Source organism: Haliotis asinina, chromosome 4 (assembly GCF_037392515.1).
Source record: "Haliotis asinina isolate JCU_RB_2024 chromosome 4, JCU_Hal_asi_v2, whole genome shotgun sequence".
Classification (NCBI taxonomy): Eukaryota; Metazoa; Mollusca; class Gastropoda; order Lepetellida; family Haliotidae; genus Haliotis; species Haliotis asinina.
In genome coordinates this window covers 38,140,299-38,159,811 of record NC_090283.1, presented here as the reverse complement: position 1 = coordinate 38,159,811, position 19,513 = coordinate 38,140,299, and the positions used below count along the sequence as shown (strand labels likewise).

General features: G+C 41.8%; 1 protein-coding gene across 1 annotated transcript in view; it reads right to left on the bottom strand.

Annotated features, from left to right (window-relative positions):
- Positions 1–19,211, bottom strand: part of LOC137280924 (uncharacterized) — a 37,466-nt gene extending 18,255 nt beyond the window's left edge. Inside the window, exons 1-19 of the mRNA XM_067812108.1 lie at positions 19,124–19,211; positions 17,770–17,929; positions 17,378–17,477; positions 16,866–16,981; positions 16,481–16,601; positions 16,219–16,288; positions 15,609–15,809; positions 14,880–15,015; positions 14,472–14,591; positions 12,859–13,002; positions 12,436–12,573; positions 12,150–12,302; positions 11,575–11,721; positions 10,859–11,026; positions 10,096–10,251; positions 9,404–9,503; positions 6,769–6,853; positions 973–1,123; positions 267–369 (exon numbers count right to left, since the gene is read on the bottom strand). Coding sequence (XP_067668209.1) covers positions 267–369; positions 973–1,123; positions 6,769–6,853; positions 9,404–9,503; positions 10,096–10,251; positions 10,859–11,026; positions 11,575–11,721; positions 12,150–12,302; positions 12,436–12,573; positions 12,859–13,002; positions 14,472–14,591; positions 14,880–15,015; positions 15,609–15,809; positions 16,219–16,288; positions 16,481–16,601; positions 16,866–16,981; positions 17,378–17,477; positions 17,770–17,929; positions 19,124–19,168 — 2,414 coding nt within the window. The 5' untranslated portion in view covers positions 19,169–19,211. The remainder of the gene's footprint in view (positions 1–266; positions 370–972; positions 1,124–6,768; positions 6,854–9,403; positions 9,504–10,095; positions 10,252–10,858; positions 11,027–11,574; positions 11,722–12,149; positions 12,303–12,435; positions 12,574–12,858; positions 13,003–14,471; positions 14,592–14,879; positions 15,016–15,608; positions 15,810–16,218; positions 16,289–16,480; positions 16,602–16,865; positions 16,982–17,377; positions 17,478–17,769; positions 17,930–19,123) is intronic.
- Positions 19,212–19,513: the final 302 nt, after the last annotated feature.

Sequence of the window (19,513 nt, the reverse complement as noted above, 5' to 3'; positions counted from 1 at the left end):
GGAACTCACCATCACTGGGTCCTAGTATCATGCCCACAGCAACAACTAAGACTGCCACACCCTTCATACTGGGAGTAGGATGAATTCAACACTTCTACATGTCAAGGTGCACAAAAAAGGCCGATCTCATCCACAACACAAGCATTATGGGTGTACAAAGTTTACAATCATCATCCCGTCTCTAAGGCCTATGTACTAAGCATCATGTAAGTTGTTTTTCCTAAGGCCTACCTGCTTAGCATCTGGTACATGTCACTCAGACTTACCTGCTTGGCATCTGGTACAAGTTGAGGAACTGTTCCTGTGTGAGCATCATGTCTAGCTCGGCAAGGATGTGCTCCCCTGGGGCAACCATCCTGTGGGCGGCAACTGAAGACACACACCGATACTTGAACAATGCAACGATAACGACGTAATGACTGATACAGATACAGCCGTGACCTACGATTGTTGTAAAACTGAGTACTCTGAACAATTTATACTCTCTAGCCTGTTTCTACCTAACCTCTAAGGTACAGCGTTTGAAGTGGAAATGTTCACGACGTATATGTGACCCGTGAAGGTCCCAGGGTAGAATAGGCCTTCAGCAACCCATGGCTGACAAAGGTGACAATGCTTGTGGTAGGAGGCGACTAACGGGAACAGGTGGTCAGACATCGGCTCCCAATTACGCATATCGATGCTCATAATGTTTATCACTGGATTGTCTGGTCGGTTATTTACAGACCACCGCCATATAGCTGTGATATTGCTGTGTGCGGCGTAAAACTAAACTCACTCGCACATGACGTATATGTCCGTCAACAACAAAACAGTCACACGAGTGATGATGTTGTGTATAGGGCTTCTCAGAAGCGCAGGTGGAGTGGGGTGAAGCTTGCTTACGGTCAACTGTATGAATCCATAGCTTTATACACCTGATCTAACACGCGTTGCCATGTATACTATACCCACTGTCCCTTCACCACTTACCATCAATACCTCCTAACTGCTTTGTCAGTATCTGGTCTATGGTCAGGTTTGTCGGCGGGTCGAGAGTCTTGAAGCTCCCAGGAGGAGGGTACTTCTTCTTTTGGGGTGACTCCTGTCGGGGACGGGCATGTGTGACATCACCCAGGCACACCTGACAACAATGTACGAGTTTTAATTCTGTTGATGATGACAGTACCAGTTACAAAACCATGGATGGGAACTCAGATCAACACCCCGTGTAGCGGTAACGTCTGTTCACAGGGAGTCCGGCAACGGGATTGCTGGTTGACGCAGTGGCTTCCAGTCAGAAGTATATGCACACAGACATAGACAATACTTTATTACCTTAAAAGGAATTCGTTTGTATCACAGAGCTTGAGAAGAAAAAAAACAAATGAATAACAGTTTAAAATATGTAACTACTAAGAACGTAAAAGAGATAATATGTGTTTAAAAATATGAATGAATAAGATGATGACTGAACAACCAACATTTGTCTAAAATTGCTATTCTTTGAGGTAAGAAAGTTGGTATATCTTTATAAGCATACCACTCTGACCCTATGCGCATTCCGCTGTAATTGCTAAGGCAATAATTCAGGCAGTACTAACACTAACAAACAGAACTTGGTGACAAACATTACAAACACAAGGTAAATAAAAGGCGCGTGGTAAACCGTGTGATTTCTGAAAACCGATATAACAAGGCTCTGGCTATGGGTGAGGAAGGAAGTATGTTTTTATGAAACGCCTAGAAACAGTTTTTCAGACGACCATGTAGATTGTGAACATGTCCTGTGTGCCTACTCACAACATTATTGCCTCAAATCTAACTGCAGACGCAGATTATTACATAATGGCCACAGCTACTTAATACCAATGGAATCGGATGAGGAAGGTCGAAGTTTGTTTCAAGACTGACCGTAACAGGTTTAGGAAACATTTTGCTCCATCATATGGTCTTTATAGGTCCAGTCTAAGCTGTACTTTAACATTTACACAATGGTATCGGAGCTGATTTCAGTTCCACCATACACTTGAAGCAAAGGTCATTGTGAGGTGACATTTCCTGGTGGCAGACCTCCTCCCATGTTACAAGCATGCCCGACAACGTCATGTACAGCGTTCTTGTATCGAGGTCAAGTCCATGTCCTATACGTCACAATGAGAGTCTACATATATTGTTGTTGAAGCGTTTCCCAGCCGAAGGCGCCTGGGACCTTCACCGTCCAATACCGCCTAAAGCCAACCCTGGACACTTGTACCCCTCTGTCACCTTGACAACAACCTCCAGTACAGGCTGGTTAATACATACATTCAAAGGACTGAAACGGGACAATAGAATTATACATCGCGGAATACAAAGAGTTAACGAAGTAGTTGCCATCGATATACTTCTCTTATATTCACCAACTTCTAAATGCCTCTGAAGAATCTAAGCGTTAACGAAAAATACAATTTCATGTGGGTATCAACTAGTTTATTTCAGAGAGAAGATTCTTACACCGGCATGAAGCTGTCACATTTAGCTTGGTAACAATGTAAGCATCCTCGATATCTTCAGGATATCAATCTCCACTACGCCTTGGATACATCTACGGTTCAGGTTGGTTGGTTTTACAGTATTAGGGCGACTTGGGCCAGTAAAAGCCTATTTGCGCCCGACACATTTACTTCATTTAAATAACAACCGGATGTAACTGCATTCATTTGTAATTTCAAAGGGAATCGTTTAATCAAAATAAAAGAGACGGCAACAGTATAAATATTACTTTAGATAGAAAAATATGCATATCGAATAACCTCTGCTTAGTGTTACGGATTAAAAACCTTATGTAACCACTTTCATTTCTGAAAGACGAGATACTTGTTCATTAAAAAAGCAGTAGGTTCATATGACAGAGTGTTAAAATGTTTTAAAAACCATAGACTTACATCTGACCATAGATGGTCTAGGTTTGTGGCGTCCGGTATTCCCTGTATCCCACATCTGTTGCCAACTCATTGTAACAGATTTCAATAAAACATTTTCAAAATCTTTGGGGACTGGTTGAAATTCAGACAAATCAACTTGAGGGAACCAACCACACAATATCGCCTACAATGTACTTCATGTTTAAAAACGTATCTAACTTAAATATCTCATTAACAATGTCATCCCTAGATCCATTTGCACCAGCCTCTATAGCTTTGATCGCTGCCATGGAATTTGTAAAGATAATGGCATCATGGTCATGTCCATCTACCCATCTCAGTGCTTGCAAAATGGCCACAATTTCAGCTGCAAAAACAGAAAGATAATCAGGGAATCTGAACACCTTACCGATCGATACATTGGGAATCCAAAAAGCCCCAGCACTACGACCATTTGATGGCTCTTTCGATGCATCTGTGTATATATGTGTTAAATTAGAATAATTTTCAGAAAGAAAGTCTTGGGTTATCACTTTTATTATGTTTTGGTTCATTCTCTTATTCACTATTGAACTGAGATCATAATTCAGTCCAGGTTTCACTAGAAGCCACAGTGGTGTAACAGTTGGAGCAGCAGGATCAACTAGGTTACAGTTGAAAATACCATGTTGATTAATCTCTGTATTTCAAGCCAAAGGGTAATTTGCCATGAGTCCAGTCTCACATGACATATTCCACACAATCATTAACAATCTCAGAGACTGCATGGTGTTTGGTTTTGGTTTTCATTTTCAAAAAGCATTTTAAAGACACCTGTTGTCTTCGAAGGTGAAGGGGCACTTCTCAACACTCAACTTGAAGCGCTGAGACATACACCCCAGTACATATTCTCAAAGCTTTAGACTGAATTCGGTCAAGCTTATTAAGGTGACACTTAACTGCCGACATATAGACCTGGCAACCATAATCACGTCTTGACAAGATAAGGGCCTTGTACAGCAATAACATAGTTGACTTAGCAGCATCCCACTTCGTTTTGTACATACATCTGAATAAATTGATGATCTTGTTACATTTGTTATGCAAATGTGTGATGTGGTAAGACCATGTTAGTCTTTAATCAAAATACACACCAAGAAACCTGAACACTGACACCACTTCCAGTTTATGCTGTCCAAGAATTAGATTGATGTCATGGGGAATTTTACGTCTAGTGATCATCATCGCCACTGATTTTGATTTGGAAATCTTAAAAACCCACTTTAAACACCATTTACTGACTATGTTTAAGCAGTTTTGTATAGATTCTAAGACAATTTGAAAATTACCAAAGCGTCTCAAAAACGATTCGTCATCAGCATACTGTGCTGCAGTTATGGTTACAGGTAAGTCCTCGAAAATGTCATTGATCATGATATTGAATAAAACTGCACTTATTACACTTCCATGTGGGGTACCGTTTTCAGTCATATGCACTCCTGATAGTCCCTGATTTATGCGAACTTGGATAGTTCTTTCAGACAGAAAAGACCATATCCACTTGAGCATGTTACCTCTAATTCCGAGTTTCCACAATTTAAAAAGCAAACTATTTCTCCAAATCATGCCATAAGCCTTTCCGATATCCATCTACGGTTCAGCCCGATAATTTTATTACCTCCCTTGCTGACTCCGCATTCTCACAGTAGCCAATCAGCTAAGCCACCGTTACAACCGAGCTTGCCGATGTCAAAAAAGATAGCGGTCGCACCTCCGAAGGTTTGTTCACGGTGCGACTCAGATTTAGAGAAATCATACAGACAAATTGACTGATCCGATACTTTTATAAAATATACGAGAGCTCATCCTTTCGGGGTACCTCTGTATCATTTGTGTTGCCACGTTTAATCGGTTAGCTAATTTAAAAAGGGAAAGTGAGTTGAGTTTTGTATGCTCAACTTCCCAGCGTAGACACCTGGACCCGATTTCTCGAAACAAACTTAAGTCTGAGTTTTTACTAAAGTTCGAGTTTTTGCTCAGATCCGAGAAAACGCAGGAACATGTATTTTCCAGACTGAACGGAAATTGGTATCAAGCTCAAACTTAGTAGACAATCTGTGTTTGGTGGACTGATTTCTTTTGTGGTTTGGACTATTTTATTTTAAAAACTGCAGCTGAGTTAAAAATTCAGCTGCTTCAAATTGTCAAACTCAGTTTGAGATTTGAGTGAAAACTTAAGTTTGTTTCAAGAAATCGAGGCCTGACTGGATAAAAAGCCAGCCAAGGGAGGTAATAAATTCACCGGGCTGAGCCGTAGATGTATCCAGGATATAGTGGAGATATCGAGGATGAAGTGTAAGAATATACCCCCTGAATCAACAATCTGTGCAATACTAGATAACAATTATTATCCATAAATGTGTGTTCTACGTTAGTCACTTTCCAAACTGCCGATCAAATAAATGATATACAGAGTAAGTCCTTAACAGCCACTATGTCACACATTTAGAGAATTAGTCCAGTAGCTGGGGTAGTCGCTTGTATTGAACTAACGGGTTTGATTCCCGACACAGTCAGTATCAGCATTATCTGATGTCATTCCCTACGCATGCGCAACACATGAATACGAATTCAGTAAAACTGTTATTACACTGAGCGTTACGGCTATATGAATGAATAAGAATACAGTGCGCGAGTCAGCTGAGAAGAGCTAAGAACTACTAATAACAATCCAGTCCCTATATATATATATTACTGAGGTTTTCCAGCACTTGAAGTTCGCTATTCCTATTCTGTTCTACATATGACATCAGAGTCTTCATGTTTTTCTGTAATAAAATTGTGACACTTATGCCTCACTGTTTCAGGGAACAACCTACATAAAATGGCGAGGGTTATAGGTTTGAGGTGAACAAAGTATTTAACGTTTAGGAGCTCACTGACAACTATTTAATTAGATGCTTGGTTACTTTATTAAAATAAGAAAAAAATAGAAAAAGAGCCGATGTTAGGTTTACTACAATGAGCAATATGTAAGTCGCCACAGTAAAACTGGGTTTTTCATTCTTCACCAGGTAGCATCAGATACACGCATGTTTACATTTCCGCCATAAGAGAATAATACAAATTGCCAACGTTTCACACCATAAGAACAGATCATGAATTCTCCACAGAATTCCCATGTTGCAATTCTTGTTACTGCGAGTATATACTGAGAACATTGACCACTGCAGCTGTGTATACAAAAGTCGCCATACACCAGTCTCAAAAAGCAGTTTCGTATGAAACTGAATGAAATAACAAGAAAACAAGCGAATATCAAATTGAAAACATTGTATGTTGTCCTAAAGCTTGGAGACAAACAGTCGGCACTTAATACTGTACACTACACATGACCTTGCCTGCCAGACCGTTTCCGAGCTGGCCCAGGTCGCCTCTTAAAACCTTCGCCTAGAACTGATACAAATCTAACACAGACTCCAATAAATCCTGTATTTATACCAAAGAGTATTCATATTTGTATATCGTAAACCACCTCAACACGTGCACCTTCACTCTGACAATGTTCACATTGCGAAACAATTTTAAGTTCATTAAACCTGTACTTAATTCAGTTGAATCGTTCCCATGTCTGGCTGGTGTTATTTTACAGCACCAGAGTCCTAGCTCAATTTGTGTAAGGATTAAAGGACAGTTTGAAACTCAAGTGGTAAGCTGCTACAATGTTTCAGTTCCAGTGTTCTTCATATCTGGCACAAAGTGACAACGCTATAATCAATTCAATGTCTGGGATTTTGAGACTGCCCGTAACAAACAAAACAGTTATAACATTGTTATGTTGTAATTACAAAAACATGCACATGTCGCTGACCACATTTTAAAAACTAAACTCCCCAGTACTCACCAACAGCAGCGCCACCGAGACCAACAACCTGCTCCGCATGTTAAAACTTTTAAAAGCCAATTGCGTCTGTTTCCGTGTTATGTTTTAATGTTTACAGTGTGTGTCGTGGTGTGAATGAAGACTCCGACATAACGCCACCTATATATCCCAGTAAGGAGGTGCGTCAACAATGACCTGTTTTCCTCAACCGATAGAGCGGAACAACGAGTCATCATGGGCACAACGCGTTATAATGGGGCATATGATGTGACGTCACTCCCGGCGTTTTCATCCATGATCATTTAAGCATAGGAAAGCCATCAACCTATATATGTATTAACTTGGACGGCGAAAGAAAGAAAAATAAATATGCACGTGCAACTTTTCAGAACGATTCTAAACCCTCTAATCTTCAGAAATCTCCATTCTTGAGATGACCGGTGACTGCCTTGCTGTCTGTTTCATGTCATTAACAGATATCAATATCACAGATTACATTTCATAAACAAATACAGTAAATGTTGTTATCATTTTCTTTTGATTTTGCTGGTTTAAACTGACATAGCTTTGATCATTTTAACTAACATTTTCGCTTTAAAGTAATAATTACATTAATATCAATGATAATCAAGGATTTATTCTTCACCTGTTCCACACCTTGAAGCTTCAGCATGCTCAGTGTCAACTCGAACATTCCGTCGGATCTAATCACATCAATGGAAACCTTCCACTGACATTGAACACCAAAATAACTGAGTACTGAACGCAGCCATATAGAGGGAACATTGCTGAGTGCGGAGAAAACAACATACAAAGTACTTACTTACATTAATACAAATTGGACAGACAAGAATAATTCACACTGGGCATCCCTGTAACAGCTAAGCCGTCATCGAGTAGGTGATGCTATACATCTGTGTAAGGACTTGTACTGAGGAGCTAGATGCGTCTTTCAGTGAAACTTTCATTTGGCGTTTGAATGGAGCCATGCCCAAACACATGACTACAAATATAGACACATTGCCCTGCCACTGTGATTGATGGAAGAACAGGTCAAGCATGCTATAGATATTGCTTTATGTGCTACACACAACTTATGTATACAACATAGGTGTAACATTAAGGCATCCTTCACCTACTTCCATGAATGCCATTATACGCCCCAAGTTAATCATCCTCACAGTCTAAATATATAACCTGTAAAGGATGTTCTTTTACTGTTATAGCCCGTCAAGCATTTGCACTTGGGACGGCAGTACGACAGACCTCACGTCAGAAACATTTACACCCGCCGCGAGGTCTGTTCCTGTACAGGAAGAGAGATACGACCCTGGCGCAGCCCACCCACGCCCGTCTGTATACAAGCACATCAGCAGCAGATCAACACTATCATGTTGGAACATACCTGTGATACTGTCATCTTTAACCACACCTTTCTTTACGTTTATCGTGTTCTCTTTCACGAAAGAGACCATACTTTCTGATGGCTGATGGTACTATCTGTGCTGCAGGGGTGTTTGTGAGATAATCTGAAATCAATTGATGACGTAATTACTACACAAACCCGCCACCTTCCCCCAATAAGCGCCCAAGATAGCAACTGTACTAACTAGTGAGTGAGTAAGTGTCACGCCGCTTTAGTGATATTCCAGCAATATCACGACGGGGACACCAGAAACGAGCTAGCGTCATACATTGTACTCAAGTGGGAAACTGAACCCGGGTCTTCTGTGTAACGAGCAAACACTTTAACTACTGGACTACCCAACCTACCCCTTTACTACCGGACCCGTGAAGGTCCCGGGGTAGAATAGGCCTTCAGCAACCCATGCTTGCCATAAAAGGTGACTATGCTTGTCGTAAGAGGCGACTAACGGGATCGGGTGGTCAGACTAGCTGACTTGGTTGAAACATGTCATCGGTTCCCAATTGCGCAGATCGATGCTCATGCTGTTGGTCACTGGACTGTCTGGTCCAGACTCGATTGTTTACAGGCCGTCGCCATATGGCTGGAATATTGCTGAGTGCGACGTAAAACTAAACTCACTCACTCACTCACCCCTTTACTACCGATGGGTCTACAACGCACACTATACACCTTGTACAGTTGTGCTTGTTAGTCAGCTGTAGAATTTGTCCACTGTCAAACGGCACAGGTTATTCAACAACCCATATCAAATATAACAAAAAGAAAATACTAAATCAAAATAGGAAAATAATTTATTCATTAAAACATAGAAAATATAAAACATTCTACTCATAAACATCTTTTAAAAATGCATATGGTAAGTGATATACATTAAGTTACAATAAATAAAATCCTGTGGGACAAAGTACAAAATATCACAGCCATTTGTTTTCATGTTAGCAATACAACTTTGACCAAGGAGTGCACATATATAAATATTGTTATAATATATAACACTAACAGTGTAGTCACCCATAGCCCCCTCCAGGTGGCAGTATACAAAAAGTTCACAACGTGATAAAGTTGTTCATACATATACTGTGTATATTGTTATCCTTCCTTACTGCTCCGACGTCTATGTGCCTGCCAAACAAGACAGTCATTTCAAAATGTCCACGCTTTCGTCTCAGAATGATTAGAAACGTTTCGCTCCCTAGTTTCTCTGAGCGTTTGGGGCTTGAGTTTCACTGTTGTCGGGACGCGAAGGCAACAATTAGTGCAGCTAACATCAGTGACATGATGGTCGACGGTCGCAGGACTGGAGATCCGCTGTTCCGACACGTGCAGTCTGGAATGAGGAAAGGTTGTTCAGGTACTGATTTTACAATCAACCCTACATGTATGTGGTGAAGCGATACGAAGCAAAACATCTGGCTTAAGGTGAGTGAGTGAGTGAGTTTTAGTTTTACGCCGCACTCAGCAATATTACAGCTATATGGCGGCGGTCTGTAGATAATCGAGTCTGAACCAGACAATCCAGTGATCAACAACATGAGCACCGATCTGCATAACTAGGAACCGATGACATGTGTCAACCAAGTCAGCGGGCCTGACCACCCGATCCCGTTAGTCGCCTCTTACGACAAGCTGAGTCGCCTTTTATGGCAAGCATGGGTTGCTGAAGGCCTATTCTAACCCCGGACCTTCACGGGTCCTGGCTGTAAGGACATCTCAAGGTCGACAAAGATGAAGTGCAATGTTATAATGACAGAAATGTGTTGTGCGTTCAGTGTGAATACAGCAAACACGATCTTCTGCTAAAAGCGCAGCTCTTATATTAAATTTTCTATTTACTACCTTTAATCAACACGTTTCTGGAACATGGTTTCATAGTTCTGGCTCACGTGCCTGTGCCTGTGTTTCATTTATTTCATGCTCACCTGGCTTTACTGGTGGAGACGGTGTGACCTTGACCTCTACGCACAACCGACATGCTTTGCGGCAGTTATGGTGCATCCAACTTGGGTTAATTTCACAGTGTCCCGTGCTTGCCCACAATCCACACTCTGAGTCGTCGTGAAGGTTATTGCAGGGAACTGAACGAAAACAACATTTGTAAATGTGTCACCCAATAACTGTTTTACCATACTTTGATATGTAACACCCGATATCAAAACAACATATTGGAAATGTATTTTTCACATCACAGATACTTTTTAACGTAATCTGTTGAAAGTGATTGCTGCTGAGTGAACTCTGTTTATAAAAGCGACGATAACTAGCATTTATGACGTACCAAAGCTTAAGGTTCCTCCATTATCTCACTATGAAGATGTCACAGACTGTTTTCCAATGTAATGAAATTATTTTTGTATCTAAGTTGTATCTTGTAAAGATAGGTCGTTATAGAATATATATGTTGTGAGACGTATTTTCAAACATATCTTCGACTATGCTTGTCGTAAGAGGCGACTAACAGGATCGGGTGGTCAGGCTAGTTGACTTGGTTGACACATGTCATCAGTTCGCAATTGCGTAGATCGATGCTCATGTTGTTAATCACTGGATTGTCTGGTTCAGACTCAATTATCTACAGACCACCGCTATATAGCTGGAATATTGTTGAGTGCGGTGAAAAACTAAACTCACTCACTCAAACATATCTTCACCAGAAACGTAATTGGTGTATCAGACAATGGTTACCTTGAGGGCCATCGGTTGGGATCACAGGGTCGGGCGTGGACACAGAGTCAGGGACACAAACGTCACAGGACACGGGGCAGTTTTTCAGCATCCAGTCCGGGTTTTTCAAGCACTCTCCGGTCTCGGCCCAGGCGGCACACTCAGGATGTGTATCCAAACACTTCACAGCTGAAGCACACACACACATACACATATATACACTTATAACTGCTGAACCACACACACACATACACATATATACACTTATAACTGCTGAACCACACATCACACAGCAAGTATGTCGATCTACCTTCAGCTGTTGGTGATCTATAGCCCGATTTCATTTTGTAATGTCTATAGTGATGAAAGTTTATGATCGCGTATAAATTTGAAACTGATATATCTGTGATACTCTGGTATTATTTTACTATCCTTCGACGGCATGTTTTTATTATATTGATATAAATTAGTCTGTTCTCGTCACGATATGGATGAAATATTGCCGGTGTGACGCTAAGTAATAACTCACTCACATCACACAGCATAGTGAAAGAGTCTCACACTCTACACATGAGTGCATATATCAAAACCAACTGTTGTGCTCAGTTGACACATACATACATACCCTACGTTATGGACTTTTCAGTCGCTCTCAAATGCAACATGTTCAAAGTAGTACTGTATGACTACAGGCATATTGGTTCGCGCCACTCTCTGGTGCCTGAGGAGTTACTCACGTGCTTTTGTGACTACAGATCCCCCTCCGCAGACGCCGCACGACTTCTTGCAGTTGAGAAGCATCCACGATGGGTTGGCCTGACACTCCCCGGACAGAGCCCAGTCAACACACTCTTGTTTGTTACTGTGGGTGTCTGTACATTTATCTGGCAATACAAAAGTGTTGGACTGTTGGATACAAGCTCGCCAGGAACATCACCAATACCTCGTTAATACTTTCTTAATACTGATGGAATCAGCGATCACGTTGATTACGTTTTCATCTAACATGCTGGGGGTCAGTAGAACATGTAGGGCGGTGGAGGAGCCTGGTGGTTAAAGCATTCTCTCGTCACGGCGAATGCCGGCTTGGATTCGCGACATGGGTACAGTGAGTGAAGCTCATTTCTGATGTGCCCTGTCGTCATATTGCTGGAATGCTCCTAAAAGCCGCGTAAAACCCAAATTACTCACTGTTGAGCAAGTTGCCCACATGTCCCTCATTTGAGGTTACCATGTTAAGTAGATAGTGTGGCATTGGATCTCACCCCATTCTAAACACCCTGACATTGATGTGTAATGTGCGGCATCCTACCTTCAGTCCCGTCAGTTACTGGGGGTGTTTGGTCACATGTCTGACAAGACTTGCGGCAGTTGATGAGCATCCATGCAGGGTTGATCTTACACTCGCCGTCAGCAGCCCAAGTGTCGCACTTGAGAGAGTCGCTGTACTTGTTCTCACACTGGGCTGTGGGAGTTAGAACAATGCGGTCAGGCACCAGCGGCAGTCAGAGTAGTTAATTATGTAAGACTATGTTACGACCTAAGATGATTTTTGTAGAGATCAATGGTGAGTTCAGAATAACACAATGTTTTCTTACTCTCTTTTCTCTCGCTTTTCGCAACACAGGCGTTGCATGTTTTCCGGCAATTCAACGACATCCACCACTCGTTGGCAACACAGTCACCATTCTCCTTCCACTTTGGACACTTCTTCGGGTGCACATCCTCACAGATCTCTGGAATGACAAGCATGTTCGTGACGAAGTGTACATACATTACGCATGTCAGTGACGAAATATGTTTATGATGTCAGTGACGACGTGTGAGTGCATTGTGTGTGTCGGTGACGAAATTTGTTTACAATGCGTATTCAGTGACAAAGTTCACAATCCGTACATCAATGAGGACGTTTATGCATCATGCATATGTCAGCGAGGAAGTGTACTTAGAATACCTATGTCGGTGATGAAAAGTATTCACTATATGTATATCTATCTTGTGTAGTGTGGGGAGCTTCTTACCACTTTCAGTGGGCGCCACAGTGTAGCTACAGAGCTGACACGCCTTGGTGCAGGACTTGCTCATGAACTTGCTGTTCCTGGTGCACTGTCCGGAGTTGGCCCATACGGCGCATTGCCAGTCATCATACGAGTTGCTGCATTCACCTGCAACATGCACTGTGTAGAGTTCCTGTCCATACCAACCACCTAGATGCCTCGATGTGATCTCAAGTAGCAGGTTTGCCACTAGGTGAAACTGGAATAACACCGTTTAAAATTCCCGCCTGCCCGACAGTCCGAAATGGTCTGTTTTCATCTCGAATGGTCAAATTTGGAGGGTAGCCTGTGGTCTGTTAGTTTTTTAACCCCTATTTTTTAACTCTGAAGGATGTTATTATGTTTCAGCAGTAGCCAACTACAAATGAGGATGTCCAGGTTCCTGCTGCTGAGGAAAATGACAATGACCATGCTGACTTCGTCTGTAATTCATTTTCTCTGATTTTGATTGTGAGGCAAAAAGTGCAACAGATTTTTAGTTTGTAAACCAGGCCATGTAGTTTAGCCCTGACGTTACAATATATGCAGTAAAGTATTCCAGTCTAAGTAAACGTTATTTTCGTTTCACATTTCGTTACACTCCACCACTGAGTCTAACAAAACCTAGTAGAAGGTCGAGTCAGGTAACCTCTCAGCGACCAATGACCGTCCAATCAAACGCGAGGCGGTTAAACAGATTTAACCAATCAGACAACGGCTACTATTTAGGGATCGAAGGGACGTTCAAAATACAAACGTCACTGACACAGATCTCTCCACAAGCAAAAATCCGCATGTAACACAGTTATTTGACTTGCAGTATATACGTTTTGTGGCTTCTGTTGACATGGTTACCATTAGTTAATATTTGCGCAAGATAACATCCCTGAATATTGCCAAAAACTGTTTACTCTCCGTTGTCATGGCTGTACGTACGACGTGTGCATCACCCGGAAGCGAGCGTACGCTAAATAGCATTCGGAATCGTTCGGGTACGAACCTTTTCGAAATAAAAAGTTCACAGGTATGTGCGAATGTGCACTTTCGCGATTTGGTCCTGATTCTGTTCTCGCGAGCTGTTCTCTGATCGGTCAATCTCAAAGGTTACCTGACGCGACCTCCCATAAGGTTTTGTTAGACTCAGTAGTGGAGTGTAACGAAAAGTACTGAGGATACGTTTACTTAAAAGTAAAGTATTAAAAAATCTGATTTCTTTGTTGTTGGTTATTGTTGAAAACCGGACAAGCACGTTTGTGCCCGGACTGGTAATTTTGAAAAGTGGCTTGGAATGTTGGGAGTTTCAAACACGGAGAATAATAGTAATCACCAGCTTTGACTGGTTTAATCAAAACCTAAGTTATGTTGACTTAACTTCATCACGTAATACGATCAAAAATGTTTATTGGGCAGGAATGGGAGATATGCAATCAGCCTGCACCTGCAATCCATTATTGTGATCTTTTTCGAGGCATGTGTTCTTTCCAGCGAAAGATGATACACCTGGTAAATTATCAGAACGACACCAAACGCTTCACTTTAGTGAATACCACGACTCTTGAGGATCTGTTACTTAATCATAGCTTAGTCATGCGTCTCACCATTAGTGGCAGGTGCCTGGTAGCCCTCTTCACATTCACGTGTTCCATCCGGGCACATGCAGCGGCAGGTCTCGTCCACGAAGCCGCCATCTTTACACTTGACTGTGTCGGGACAACGTCCTTAAGAGCATAGTACCATCACGTTAGTCCGTGTTGGGAAATAGTCAGTGCACAAAAGATCAATTTTATTACCGCTAAAGTAAATCTGTGTATCGTCTTTACCCGTTGAGAATTCTTTTAATGTTTCATTTTACACTTTTAACATAAAAGCAGTGGATTTTAAAAGACTTCATTCAAAATTATAATCCTGCAACTTCAGAATCAATTGGGAAATGCATAATATAACCCGATTTGGACACTACCGTAAAGGCCCTAGACGTTAATACTATCTTTCTGTTTCTGTTTTACCTGCACAAGTGTACATGTTGTTGACGGCCAGGATATCACCAAATGAGAGCTCCTTGAGAAAAACCTTCCCAATCTCTTCTTCGCGGCTCCGGTCCTTGGGAAGGATGGTCTTACTTTTACCATCCCTTGAGAATGCCTGAGGATTGACAAAGATCAGTCAACGAAATACACAAAAAGGTTTCCAATAAAAGAATGCAGATTTCTGACAAATAAGAAGGTTCTTCCTCTGGATACGTGATGTCCAACCAAGATGTTTAACGGCACTTGTCTGTGGATATTCCTAGTGGGTAAGGTCCTTAAAACCTATTGTGTTAGTCTCAGTAACACGTCGTATAAGCAAACAAATAAATGAAATCGTAGACAGAAGGCAGTCGGTTAACATTCATGTGGACACAAGTATTCGTTGAAAATGAATGATGGTAAATAAATGTGCTCTTTGTGCGGAGGAATACATGATTCTGGGGCCAAAAATATATCATCAACTTCAAGCACATCCCAGTTGAGGTTTCATGTTATTATACCCAGGTCGTTTAAATAGATAGTGTTCTACATTTTCAGGCGTTTTCAGATTCCAATGGGCACTCTGAGAAGAGACCTCCTTATCAATATACTCCCTTCAGTATTAAGCCCGCAGTGTCTATGTCTGCTCAGTGTCAGAAAGGTAAAGTTGTCTCCCTTATAACTGCTCAAAACATGTTTCTTCCCCAAAGCCATTGGCTGTGGGCTCACCGTAACGCCGTAGTGCATGACGGAGGAGTACTCGTATGTCGTGTTGTAGACGCTAGTATTTTTGGTCCTCTTGGTGAAGCTGTAGTAGAGTTGCGGGTGTACGTGTTGCAGGAAGATGTCCACGTAGCTGTCCCTGTCTGGTCGCTGGTGCTCGTGAATCAGACCGATTGCATGGGCGATCTCGTGCAGATACAATCCTCTCTGTCAAGAGAGAGATCAAAGTTAGGGGTAGAAATATTCCATACTGTTTAAAGGTACTGTTCACAAATGAACTGCTGTATTGTGAAACAAATTCGTAATGTTGAAAAGATTATTGTCAGCAGTTCAATATATGATAAAAATCAGTGAAAACTGGCGAATTCATAAGAAAATGTTACACTAAAACGCAGCTGTACAAACATTTTCACTTGTTTCTCAGTGGAGAAATCAATGTTCCCCGTAATTGTGCATGTATATATACCATATAGTGAGTGTTAAGTGAGTCTAAACGTTTGATGGGAAGTATATATATATATGTGTGTGTGTGTAGATCAAATGTACTCCCAAGGTCGAATGCTATTTTCAGCTGTTCTCAGTCAGTCTAAAAACATGCGTAGAAAGGGATACTTACGTATCTACATCCGGGTGCATCCAACATGAGCATCTGCCTCCCCCCGACCATACCCAACTGGGAGCTGCACCTGTGGCACACAGGATTCACATAAGTAACATCAAATCCCGAAACTGACAATTAACCGATACGTTAACTAGCAGAAAGACCGACTGTACACATCAAGTACATAGGCTTTAGAAGCGTCCAACTGATTTGAAGGTGTAGCTTAATGTGGCGATATTAACTGTGATGGCAACCGATGTGGTGACATTCTACTCACGAGTCTCCATTAACGAAATCCAGGACGTTGCGGTGAGAATGTGTGGCTTCCACGAAGTTCACACACGTGTATCTCTCCCATTCGGTCATTGCTTCCTTGATCATCACCTTCTCTTTAGTATCTGGAAAACAACCGGCACTTTTCAAAACCTCTTGGTCATATATTCACTGTGTCCATCTGCCTGCTACAGCTTTCAGTTTTCACATGTATACTGAACCCTGGAAGATGCCCAAGCTAGTGCTAGTTCTTGAATTTGATTACAACTCACAGCTAATACTCACATCGATAACAATAAAGTATATATTTTGCTCCAAGCTGGGTACAATATTATATACTATGTGCAGTATAAAACACAAACGTGACTTAAATCAAAAGTGCAACTTACTGAAGGTATTATCCGCGAAGGTGTATGGAATCTCTCCATGGAACCACCTGAGCACGGGGTTAGACGTCGCCTTACGCCTGAAGCGTGCTCCGGAGCCATCGGGTCCTTGACCATTGCTGTGAGAACAGTTGCGGGAAACATCACTTAAAGCGACTACATGAGATCTTCTGGATGAGCTCAAATATATCTCCTCACAATTCACTGCAGTTGTACACACGACTCTCAGAGATTACAGTGTTGCATCAGTTTGTGTTTGTTTTTTGTTGTGTTTTCTTGTGATTACAGTGTATTCGTGTGCACGGGGCATACTTAGTGAAAGTGTGCTGGGGCAATACATTGTGAAAGTGTGTGTACCTGTTTGTGCTTGGGCAATACATAGTGAAAGTGTGTACCTGTTTGTGCTTGGGCAATACATAGTGAAAGTGTGTGTACCTGTTTGTGCTGGGGCAATACATAGTGAAAGTGTGTGTACCTGTTTGTGCTGGGGCAATACATAGTGAAAGTGTGTGTACCTGTTTGTGTTGTAGAACGCCGCATACTGCTCTGGAGTAAGGCGCATGTCTAATTCCGCGAGAATCAGGCCACCAGCGTCCATCATTTTGTTTCCAACACCTGAAATAGACACAGCACTGCTGGTACATGACAGTAGCCACGGCCTAGCGAGCTGCCTCCATGACCCTGCTTATCCAGGCAACAGTGTACTGAAGACGATGGCCATACACTCTACGACAGCAACTACACGCATTATATCTACCAGGGCTTTCAGTGTCAACAGATATAATTATTTCAGCATCCGCAGGTCAGGACAAATCACACATACTACATACTACATACTACATACTACATACTACATACTACATACTATAGTTTGGTGGGGGGATTGTTGAGGACAAGGCCGGGTTACCTGAAATGCCCCCGAGTTGCTGTGTGATTATCTGGTCCATAGTCAGGTTTGTGTGTGGCTCACGTAATCTAAACCCGCTTCCAGGAAGGGGTATCCTCCTCTTGGGTAACCCACCAGGTCTCGGGTTAGGTCGCGCCACGGACAACGCCAGGAACCATATCTGAGCAGACATTCATATCAACATCTTACAAACATATGACAAACACACATGGACATTGGGTGACATCACAGATTAACGTCACTGAGTGAGGTGGGTTAAACTTCCCTTCGAACTGTATTTCAGTTAAATACGGCATGACCGCTTGATATAGGGAAACAGCAGATGTATGGTGTCGGTTGCTGTGTGGATATTTTACACACAGACATACGTGGCAGTTTGTGATGTGCCAGCAATGTTCCAGATACATCTCTACTGGGCATACCAGAACTGGATGCCGTTATACTATACAAACTTAGAGCTAACATTACGATATCTCCTTGAGCTTTGCCACGAATCTACTTTTGCCTAAGGTTACCTTAGTTAAAGTGGCCATGTAAGGTTGGTCCGGCCCACCTTAGTGTGGCTAAGGTTGACGTTTCAAATAATTCTAACATGGATACATTCTGGTGAATTTCCCACATGGGTAAAATGAGTAAACCCCATATCTGGTGTTATATTTCTGTTATATTTATTTATCCGTCATATTTCTAGAACATTGCGGCGCAAAACTAGACTCACTGACTCACTCAGATTCTGGTTGATTAGATGGTAGAAGTGATATTTGACGTATGTTCTGAAATGTGAAAATACTTGGCCAAAATTTGATATAGGGTTGCAATCAAAGGGCTGTGTTAGACTTCCTCGTTAAAACAAGGAACTAAAACATAATTTAACTGACCATAAATAGAACCCTTTAGTACGTGTATAGCATCAAGATTCCCTTATGGTTGAATTTAAGTCACGAAGTTCAACCTTATTAACTGACTGAGTTAAGTTTTACGCCGCTTTTAGCAGTACTTCATCAATGCCACGACAGGGAACACCAGACATACCAGAAAAGAAAGGTAGGTAGGTAGGTAGGTAGGTAGGTAGGTAGGTAGGTAGGTAGGTAGGTAGGTAGGTAGGTAGGTAGGTAGGTAGGTAGGTAGGTAGGTAGGTAGGTAGGTAGGTAGGTAGGTAGGTAGGTAGGTAGGTAGGTAGGTAGGTAGGTAGGTAGGTAGGTAGTGAGTTTGGATGGGTAGATACGTAGGTACACACAGTAGTTTAATGCATCTTTCTTAGACAGGTACTATATAACTTATATTTTTCACATGCATGAATAAATATCAAAAGCTAGATAGATATATGGAGAGATCTAGAGATAGATCAACTTACCAAAAAACCAACAACTCTGATCATGGCAGAATCCGTCATGGTCATCAGATAATAACTGAATAAATATTACACGTAATATAAACTATACAATGAATAATTAGCTATGGTTAGAGTCGTCAGTTGTCGGAGTCCAGTATTCACTGGCACGTCTAGTTCAGTCAGGTTTTATATTACCCGAGCACGGAAATGGGAGCAACGGTGCCGTGATGGCTGTTAGTCAGAACACCGGAAATCTTGGCCAGAACAGACCCGGAACATGTACAGTCGCAGTTCGTGTCACTCAAGTTAATTCTATCAATGAATGAAGTGGCCTGGTGGGCTACGGCTCAGTACACAACTGAAAGGTCAACATGTGCGTCCATTCATTTCAGATGACCCCAGTCAGAAACA